Source organism: Myotis brandtii, unplaced genomic scaffold (assembly GCF_000412655.1).
Source record: "Myotis brandtii unplaced genomic scaffold, ASM41265v1 scaffold424, whole genome shotgun sequence".
Classification (NCBI taxonomy): Eukaryota; Metazoa; Chordata; class Mammalia; order Chiroptera; family Vespertilionidae; genus Myotis; species Myotis brandtii.
The window spans coordinates 1004248-1015295 of NW_005366245.1; the positions used below are offsets into that span (position 1 = coordinate 1004248).

General features: G+C 37.0%; 1 protein-coding gene across 10 annotated transcripts in view; it reads right to left on the bottom strand.

The window, feature by feature from the left end:
• Positions 1–11048, bottom strand: part of PTPN13 (protein tyrosine phosphatase, non-receptor type 13 (APO-1/CD95 (Fas)-associated phosphatase)) — a 155488-nt gene that overhangs the window by 127313 nt on the left and 17127 nt on the right. For all 10 annotated transcript variants that reach the window (XM_014545968.1, XM_014545964.1, XM_005874096.2 and 7 more), the window contains exons 2-4: positions 7582–7760; positions 5035–5100; positions 2438–2623 (exon numbers count right to left, since the gene is read on the bottom strand). In XM_014545968.1, coding sequence (XP_014401454.1) covers positions 2438–2623; positions 5035–5100; positions 7582–7760 — 431 coding nt within the window. The remainder of the gene's footprint in view (positions 1–2437; positions 2624–5034; positions 5101–7581; positions 7761–11048) is intronic.

The following is an 11048-nucleotide window of genomic DNA, read 5'->3' on the forward strand; positions in this document are numbered from 1 at the left end:
GACTTATTACTGTTCCTCAAACACACCCTGCTCTTTCCTATTTCACAACTTTTATTCAAGTTTACTTCCTTCTGCCTAGATTACTTTCTCTATCTGGTCTACAGGATCTAGTTCAAAGTGCTATTTTTCAATGTTGTCATAACTTGTATCCTTTCCCCTCAAGCTCTCATAGCTTTAAAAAATTTTACTTTTAATACCCTTCTTAGCATTTTATAACTGAACAAATGGTTGTAGAACTTTTATTTAGAGCTCTTAGAAGGTAGAGCATATTCTATTGAAATTTGTATCTCCTATAGTATCTAGCACAGGTTTCATAAGTAGATGAGCAATATATAGCTATTGTAATAAAATGAACTAAATACCAAAAGTGATGGAGTCTTATCTAATATGGGCAATTATTAGATGGATAATAGAATTCTGTGGAGGAATAGTTCTTCATGAAAATAGATGGAAAAATATTACCAGCAATTTTACTATAGGAGTAAAATCAGTAAACAGGACAAAGACTTAGAGGAGGTATGGTGTGACAGATCCCTTGGACTGACCAATAAGAAACATAAGTTCCATAAGCTATGTCTCAATGTTTTTTATTTATAACGTAAAGGAATTAATGTTGAGCAACATTTCTGAGAGAGTGTTACGAAAAGATCTGAAAAAAATGATTCAAATAAGTTTGGGGTATGTTTCACTTACAAGCCTATCTCTTTTGAAAGTTAATAATACAGTCTGGTGTAATAAAGACTCTGAAAAGTTGTGCAGTGAAAACACAATTTCCCTTAAACAGTTTTTCCTCAAGCTTATTTAATCAGAGGAATTAAAAAAATGTTTGATAGAGGTCTTTAGCACAGTGCCTGGCACAAAGTAAAAATGGTTTGGATAGAGGTCTTTCAAGGATTTTTAAAATAGCTTTATCTTTGTTTTTAAAAATCACATGCAGGAATATAAACAGACAAATCAAATACATGTGGAGCAGTTGTAGTTAAGGAGGGGAAATAAGCAGCCAAGGACCCCATTCACTCAGCCTCTATTACCTGCATTCCCCTTCATTACAGAATTGAAAAGGCTCCACGAGCTACAGTTTACAGACCATTTACCTAGTTATCAACTGGCAAAGTGTGTGCAATTTGGATGTATTCCTGCCAGCCATATGAAATCCTGGTTAAGATGGCAGAACTAAACCTCTAGGGATGAGGAAGCCAGCAAGAACATGTGTGACAGTGGTAAATACAGAGCTCACACAAAGGACAGGGACACTACTCAGGGACCATAACCCTAAAAGGTAAGAATAAATTCTCATTTAGATCTAGATCAGATTTCAGAACTCAAGGTGTATCCAAACTAGGGCAAATAGAACAGAATATAGCTTAAGAAGTGCAGAGGTGGGACTATTAGATACAGTTTGTCATTCCTGGGATTCTTCATATCCAAGAGGGAAAGTGGAAAAGTCCAGGTTTGGAGCAACATGGCAGGAATACACACATGTGCCCTCTTCACCCCACCCCCACATGTACCAGGCGCTAGTGTCCAGTGAAGGAGGGGAGGATTTGGGGAACAGCTAAGGGGCCCAGACAAATAAGTGGCCATGAAAGAATAATAAAATGACAGAAAGTACATTTAAATAATTATAAAACTCATTTTAGACATCAATGAGTTTTTCACAATAGACAGGCCAACAAGACAAGAGCAGACATTTTCAGCTCTAATATGCTGTGATTCTATGACTCTTGCTGAATTAAAGATCTAAAGAATAGGTTTCATAAAATCTAGGAGACTAGGTCATAGCACTAGACTTGTAAATTTTAATTATTGTTTCAAATAAACAACATTAGAAAAAAAAAATTCAATCTCCTGTTCCTAGTTTTCAATGAGAAAATGCTACCTATAAAATATCTTTAAAGAAAATTTTGTTATATGCTAAATTTAAAAATGTGACTATAGCCCTAACCAGTTTGGCTCAGTGGATAGAGCGTCGGCCTGCGGACTGAAGGGTCCCAGGTTCGATTCCGGTCAAGGGCATGTACCTTGGTTGCAGGCACATCCCCAGTAGGAGGTGTGCAGGAGGCAGCTGATCGATGTTTCTCTCTCATTGATGTTTCTAACTCTCTATCCCTCTCCCTTTCTCTCTGTAAAAAATCAATAAAATATATTTTAAAAAAATAAAATAAAATAAAATAAAAATGTGACTATATGGCCAGGCCAGTGTGGTTCAATGAATGAGCACTGACCTATGAACCAAAAGGTCACCGGCTGGATATCTGGTTGTGGGCTTGATCCCCAGTAGGGGGCATGCAGGAGGCTGCCAATTCATGTTTCTTTCATCATCCATGTTTCTACCTCTGTCTCTCTCCCTCTCCTTTCCACTCTCTAAAAATTTTTTTTTTAATTTAAAAAAACATTAAAAATTTGACTACATGTAACAAACGGAACTGCAGCTTACCCCAGAAAGATTTCCCAGAACCAGTTTTACCAACTGTTTCACGTAGGAAAATGAAGGTGCACAATTGCTATTCCTAACGTGGGCACTGCAGGCATCCAGCACAGTCCGAACAGAAACCCGCGCGTAGATAACGTCCTCACACATTCCAAGCAGGATGCTGTTGAGATGATCTCCAAGCTTGATAGGCTGAATATAAAGAACAGAAAAGCCACATTGATAGGTGTAAATCTTACAAAATTAGCCATTCTGGAAGTCATAGGAACCACAACAAACACACTTCAAATACTTGGAAGAAATTAATTCCTTATCCAATAGTATATATTCTTTACTGCATTTTACCTTTTGATATCCCAAAAAATTGTTAGCAGATCATTAATATACATCTCCCAACATAGGAAGTATTATAGAAACACTCGGTGGTTTTTCTGTATATAAAGAAATGGAATTCTTTTTTCAAATATTTTGGTCAGCATTTACAATATATATACCATTTGGGGGAAATAAACAATTTCCTAATATTCAATAACATGTAATATATTAAATATATATTTAGTATAGTTTGATACTCTTATGATAACTTAGAAGAGATTTCAAATATTACAATGACTAAAGATCATTTAAATATGTTTTCATTATGATGGTGAAACAAAGAAGACAAAATGTGAGATTTTTTTTTTCTAGCTGAATAATCTGTAGATTATATCCAAATGTCCAATAAGCATACCAAGAAATGCAAATTAAAATCACAAAAGAAGACACCACACACTTGATAGAATGGTTAAAAAAGACTGACAATAAGGAAGTACTGGTGAGGACTGGAGCATTGCTGATGGGAGTTAAACTGATATATCCACTTTGGTTTAAAAATATACTTTCCCTGGGACCCCTTCACTTCTCCTCCATTTGGGCATTATATCATATTTTAGATACAGCTTTAGATGTAATCTCCTTTATATTCTAACCCTTTATATTCGAATTTGGGGGGGTGGGGCTCGGCCTGGATTGTGAGAGGGCACAGGCCAGGCCAAGGGACCCCACTGTTTCACAATTGGGGCTGGGGAGGGATGCACAAGGTTGGCCAGCCAGGGAGGGACCGTGGGAAGGTTCCAGGGAGTGTCCAGCCCATCTTGCTCAGTCCCAATCAGCTGGACCTCAGCAGCAAGCTAACCTACCAGTCAGAGCGTCTGCCCCTTGGTGGTCAGTGCACGTCATAGCGAGCGGTTGAGCAGCCTTAGCATATCATTAGCATATTACGCTTTGATTGGTTGAATGGCCGACCGGACACTTAGCATATTAGGCTTTTATTATCTATAATAAAAGCTATTATTATTATTATCTATAATAATAAAAGCCTAATATGCTAATTAGACTGGAGGTCCTTCTGGACAATCTTTGGGATGAAACCGCAGCAGCAGGGGCCGAGACAGAGGCGGCTGCCATGGAGATGAGGGCCAAGCCCCTTGCATGAATTTCGTGCATCGGGCCTCTAGTATGAGATAAAGACTAGAAGCAGCCTAATGGCCATCAGAATCTGAAGCCTCAGTGTTACTTTAACATCTGTGCCTGCTCCCTTAGGGGCAGTGAAGTATGATTTTTGAAGTGAAAAGAGAAAAAGTAAAGAAGTCTAAACCCTACTCTGAGACTCAGAATTAGTATTTATATGATTTTTGCACCAAAAAAGATTATCACTTTCAGTACAAGAATGAATCAACAAAGTCATTTATAATCCTCCTTTACCAGTCATTAAGTAAGAATAAACAAAGCACTCCCATTTCTCTTGCTATAATTTTTTAAGTGGCTGCACTGTTGAAACCTGAGTAGTTACTACTATGACTAAGAACATTCTAGAAATAATTTCTTTAGTTCTTCATTGTTATTTCACTCTGAGAGTGTGACATTATTAATGTGAACAACCAGCATAGAAATGCTGGTGTGCCCAACAGCATGCTGTAGAATACATATAAATTTGTGAAGAACATTTTTAAAAATTTTATTTTTCAATTACAGTTTATATTCAATATTATTTTGTATTAGTTTTAGGTGTAAAGCATAGTGGTTAGGTAATCATATACTTTACAAAGTGTTTACCCTGATATTTCTGATTCCCACCTGGTGCTATACATAGCTATTACAATATTATTGACTATATTCCCTATTCTGTACTTTATATCCCTGTGACTATTTTGTAACTACCAATTTGTATATCTTTATCTCTTCACATTTCTCACTCAGTCCCCCAACCCACCTCCCCTCTGGTAACCATCAAACTGTTCTCTGTATCTATGGGTCTGTTTTGGTTGTTCATTTATATTGTTCTTTAGATTCCACATGTAAGTGAAATCGTATTTGTCTTTCTCTGACTGACTTGTTTCATTTAGCACAATAACCTCTAGGTCCATCCATGCTGTTGCAAATGGTAAGATCTCATTTTTTTGATGGCCGAGTAATATTTCATTGTATATATTACCACAGCTTTTTTATCCAGTTGTTTACTTGGGTTGGTTCATATCTTGGCCATTGTAAATAACACTGCAATGAACACATGAAAGAGCTTTTTATAAAGTGTAAAGTTGTACAAATGTCAAGATTTGACTTACTTGGCTCTGAGGTACTTCATGATCAGCCCCCCAATATAATGTCATTCCAAGAGAATAAATATGGATCTAGGAATATAATTTTTTTAAAGTCATTTTATGATAAAACAAAATTTTAAAAACTTTAAGTACTATATATTAATAATCTTTTGTTCCAAAGAAAGTATAATACATAATTTGATAAAATCATCATTTTGTATTTTTTAATAAAAATGAGAGCTTTTAAAATAGAAAATACAACTAGAAATTATTGAAACTGCCCCCCACAATTTCCCAGCCCATCCTCTAAGCAACCATTTTTTTTAGTTCTTATCTATTTTAAAGTTTATTTATGCAAACTCAAGCAAAACTTAAAATACATTCTTATTTTCACCTTATTTTACAAAAGGTCAGAAACTTTTAAAATTGCTTGCATTTTTAATTTAATAATAGAGATATTTCCATATCAATGCTTAGAGATCTCCTCATGTTTTTTAAATACTGCATAGAAATCCATTTTGTGGCTTAGCACTGTCTATTTAGCCAATCTATTATTAATGGGCAATTAGGATTTTCCCAAACTTTTGCTATTACAAATATTGTTTCAGCAAACAGTCTTGTGATATGTCATTTTGGACACTCAGGTATTTTTCTTGAATTGATTCTCTGAAATTACAGATTAAAGGCTTAATCATCCATAGTTTCGATACATGTTGTCAGATTTCCCTACATAGAAGTTGTATCATTTTGCCTTTCTACCAGCAATATATAAGAGATTTTTCACAAGCCTTGTTCATAGAATGTGACAATCTGAAAGTGAGAAAAAAATCTCATTGCAAGCATTTTTTTCTTATTATGAATTCATGGGGTAGTAGTTGGAGAACCAAGCAGGGTTAAAAAAAAAAGATTACACACTTTTTGATTTAACAATTTTACTACTAGCAATTTATTATGTTAATATTCAAACTTTTGTGGAATGTTGTAAGAGAAACAATATTCATAGCAATACTGAATTCTCCAAGGTTCCATATCTAAATTATTACAGCCTGCTATATATACTATATTGTTCCAAATTTTTTCCATAGCCTTAACAATGAAATCAAATCTTCTTCTGGTCACAATGGCATCACCATCCTCAGACTGAATATTTCTATCATAAACTTTTCTTCATTATTCCATCAAATGAATTGACAAACTCAGTCTGCTTTGCTTCCACTGGACTGTATCCTGTATTTAGTTCTTTTCCCTATATTAATCTTAGATTCCTACACAATCTTTCATACCACCTAGTTATCCATTTTTCTCAAACTTACCCTCTGAAATAAAAAATTCCACCATATTACTCTCCTAAAATTAGGAATAGCTCACCATTGACTCAGAAGAAAGTCTCAAGTTTTGGCATTTGGAGTCTTCCTATTCAGATCTATGGCTTCCATTTCTTTCTCTAAGCACAGCCTGCCAGGTAGTAATGCGCTAGCCCAGTTGGTCTAACCAAACATTTCTCCATCACAGTGAATCATTTCACAAACTTATAACCCTGAGTGAAATGCCTATTTCTATCTATTTTCACTTGTCTAAGTTCTACTCAGTCTACAAAGCCCAACATAAATACCACCTTCGCCGTGATATCGATCTACACTAAAAAGAACTTGTTCCTCTTCTCGATTCCCAAAATACTTTTTACCTCTATGTAGCATTTACGTCATTCTGCCATCTATTGCACATTGTTCTATAGATGTTATCAGGATCAATTCTGTAATTATTTTTATCTTCCTTACAAGCACAATGATTTATACACAGCATGTATTAATACATCTTTATAAACATCTATACTAATAATAGAGGAATATGCAAATTGTCTAGGATGCCGTCACAGTAACAGTAATGACCAAATAGCAGGCTGTGCGGGGTGACAAGGCCAGCAGGGGGGTTAGTGAGGGATGACCAAACGACTGAATAGCAGGCTGCGTGGGGCGACCAGGTTGGCAGGGGGGTTGGTGAGGGACAATCAAACGACTGAACAGCAGGCTACATGAGGCGACTAGGATGGCAGGGGGGTTAGTTGTGGGTGACCAGGCCAATGGGGGGCGGGGGTAGTTGGGGGCGACCAGGCCAGCATGGAGAGGCAGTTGGGGATGACCAGGTCGGCGGTGGGGGCAGTTAGGGGCGATCAGGCTGGTAGGCAGAGGCAGTTAGGGGTGATCAGGCTGGCAGGGGGGGCAATAGGGGTGATCAGGCAGGCAGGTGAGCAGTTAGGAGCCAGCAGTCCCAGATTGTGAGAGGGATGTTCGACTGCCAGATATCCCCCGAGGGGTCCGGATTGGAGAGGGTGCAGCCTGGGCTGAGGGGACCGCCCCCCCATGCACGAATTTCGTGCACTGGGCCTCTAGTCAGTTTAATAATGGCTCACATCTTTTCATATTTTTCTTAGTTCCATAAAATTTTATAAAACAACTTTGAATTATTAATATAAATATAAATTTCTTAAAACACACAATCATTTTTAAATTTTTCTTCAGAGGGTTGAAGTAGGGTAGCCCAAACAAAACCAAGCCAAAAAAAACTTGTTACCTTTTCGACATCTGAGAGAGAAGTTAGTGATTGATTTTGAAGAACCTCGGGTGCAGTGAATGCTCGAAGATCCTTATTGGAAATATTTTCATCTGTAAATGACACACTACCAGACGGCAGCAACAGCAGAGACCACGGAGAAATGATAAAGCCAAGGGCAGCAGGATCAGCTATGCTTACTGGTTTGTAATCGCACAGAATAAAAGGAAAAAAGAAAGATAATTTCTCAAAATTATAATGACAGGCACTGCCGAGCACTTAAATTAGTATCCCAGCCTATTCATATTACATGGTAATTGTAAAGTTACATACACCAAGTCAAAGGAGAGTTTCATATACTGATTACTGCTCACATTATTAACAATAGTGGCTTGACTGAGCTTAATTTTTCAAAACCTACATGGCAGATCTTAGAAACTATAAATAGAGAACTTTCATTGTTGGTGTAAGATTTAAACTAGTTTAAGTACTTTATCACAGTGAGATAGATAGATACATAGGCTAGAAAGTGATAAGGATCAGTAGTTTTTAAACATTTTGGGGGGACCATGGATTCCTTTGAGAATATGGTCAACACTATGATCTCTCTTTTAAGGAAACTGCCTATAAAAACAAAACTCTGTATACAAAGGAATTCATAGATCTTGTAGCCCGTTTATTGACCCCAGGTTAAGATTCCCTAATTTATATTATAGTGGTCTGAAACTGATAGGAAATAATCAATTTGATAGTTCATCAGATTTGGAATTAGTAAAGCTTTCAAGTACAATGAAAGGCTCTTTTTGTGTGTCAAAAGATATACCTGTCTGAACTTGGATTTTGTTTTGTTAGCATTTGTTCACTATTTCTCTGAAATTTCAAGAAGCTTATATATTATCAAATATGATAATAGGTCTCTAATTTTATTTTAATGTTTACCTGTATGGGTGCCTAAGAGCTCATGTTTATAAGTATTTTAAAAAATGCCTAAGATTTCAGCAGTTCTCCTTTCAAAAGTAAACCTATACATTAGACTAAACAAAACAAACTTATTAGAGGGAAATTTATTTTGTCCTCCTATTTAAAAAATAAGTTAACATAGGTTTTAAGGTAACTGTTAAGGGAACTGGATTATAGACTCACGAAACTGCTATAGGAATATCACAGAAGGCCTGTGACCACCAGAGCCATTATTATTCGATCGGATTGGGTTATACTGATATCTAGGTCAAATCATACGAAATTGGCAAAAGTCTAGGCATCATACAGTATCTATGTATTCCTAAAAACTACCTTTTTATTGGAACTAAATCATTTATTCTTTCTGAGTTTTTAACCTCTACCTGTGGACAAGATTCTGATCTTTATGTCAATAAAGAAGTAAGCTATTAAAATTCATTCCTCCTTCGAAGATTAAAAAGCCAACTATATATATTCTCTTGCTTTTTTTATGAACCTAACTGTGTCAAGGAAGAAAATGTGTTTGAGTGAATCCTTTCATCAGTCAGCACATCTTAGGTTGCACTGAAGCAGAGTTACAGACCAAAGGTTCACACAGTCAGACCCAACCACTTACTAGTCTGCTAAAAAATATGGCTCACGTTTATGGCAAAATATGTTTCAATCACAGTTGGTAAGCCTAGAAAGATTGTTGCCTTTCACAGCCACTTTATACATTTTCTGTTAAACACTTCTTAGGTATCTCAGAACAATATTTTCTTTGTCAAAGAATACTACTCAAAATACTGAGGTATCACATGTCACTGCATTATAAAACAGTCTACAATAAATTCTTTTCAAATCAGCAACTAAAGGGCACACCAGGAGACCAGTTAGGGAGGCAGTGCACTAGTATCTGATATGAGATGATGATGGCCTGCAACCAGACTGGCAGCACTAGAGGAAGTGAGAACCTGCTAGAAACTCAATGTATTTCTGTTGAACTAGAGCAGTAGAGCCAGTGACAACAGAATTTTCTGACAGACTGGATGTGGAGTGAGGAAGAGAGGAATCAGCATGACTCCCAAGATTCTGGTCTCAGTAACAGAAAGAATGGAGGACTATCCACTGCGATAGAGAAAACTACAGATAATGCAGCTTGCTGAGGCAGCAGTTTGAAGATGGTAGCTAGAAGTAGGACTTTACTTTAGGACCTATTTAGTTTAAGATATCTGTCAGATACTCAAATGGGGTGTTGTCAAGTGGGCATTTGGATCTGGAATTTGGGAATAAGATGTCAAGAAGACACATTTTTTGGAAGTAACTTGCCTAATAGATGCTATTTAAAGCCCTGTGACTGAATGAGACCACCAAAAAGTGAGTTATGACCGAAAAGACATCAAGACCAAGGACTGAGTCCCTGGTGTATGCCCACACCAAGACTGCTCCTTCTCAGTCCTTTTCCCAGGCTCATCTTCTCTTGGTCATCCATGCAAGTATGGTGCTGTAATATCCCTACCACGCTTCTTTCATTCATCACCCTCAATCTCCACCCCACTATTTTAATTCATTCTTTTTTTAGCCCTTCTATCCAGTTCTCTAGTATCCAGCCCTAAACCTAAGACAGAAGGCTGGGATTCTAACTCTCATGTTTCATTCCTTATTTTGGGACAGAATTATTATTTCTGGCATACCTGTTACCATCTGAATTTATAAATTACTGAGAATCACAGATAACGGAGGCACAAATGCCTCCCAGAAGTCTAAATGCTATGTCCTGTTCTACCATCCTGGATGCTGGTACTCACTCAAATCAGAGAAGAGCTTGCTACACATTTCTTCCTTATCATCCCTGGCCTCAAGACTACACTTTCTCTTGACAGGGTGGCATGGAACAGAAACTGTGGGAGGTTAAAGCAAGCCATAATTGCTGATCACTCTGAAATTACTAAGAGATTTATTCACTTACCAGCACAACCAAGGTGAGAAAACATTATTCTGGCAAGAACTGTATCTTTTAACTTTTGCTGTATATAATAGGTGTTTGTTTGCTTGTTTGTTTTCTTTGAACATCTATAGTAAAACATAATTTAAGCACTATACATATTTAAACACTGGTGGCCCAGTGCACAGATTCGTACACATTGAAAGGAAATTAATTAGAAGAAAGATTTGTATGGTAATTATGTTACTGCAAAAAATTATATGTCAAAATAGTATATATAATATCTATAATAATAAAAGCGTTATATGCTAATTAGACCAGACATCCTTCCAGACGACCTTCCGGACAACCTTCTAGATGAAGCCGGGGCTGCGAGGGAAGGCTGGGTCTCAGGTGTCAGAGGGAAGGCCTACTCTTGCATGAATTTCATGCATCAGGCCTCTAGTAATATCATAAAATTAAAACACATGTGCAATTGGCGCCAGTGAGAGCTTTATATGTATCGCGCATGCGCGAGTCAATGCTTATTTTTAAATTGCCAGTGCATGTCATATGTACCGGCTGGTCGGCTGGATGGTCAGACAGACATACGGTCGGTCACTTA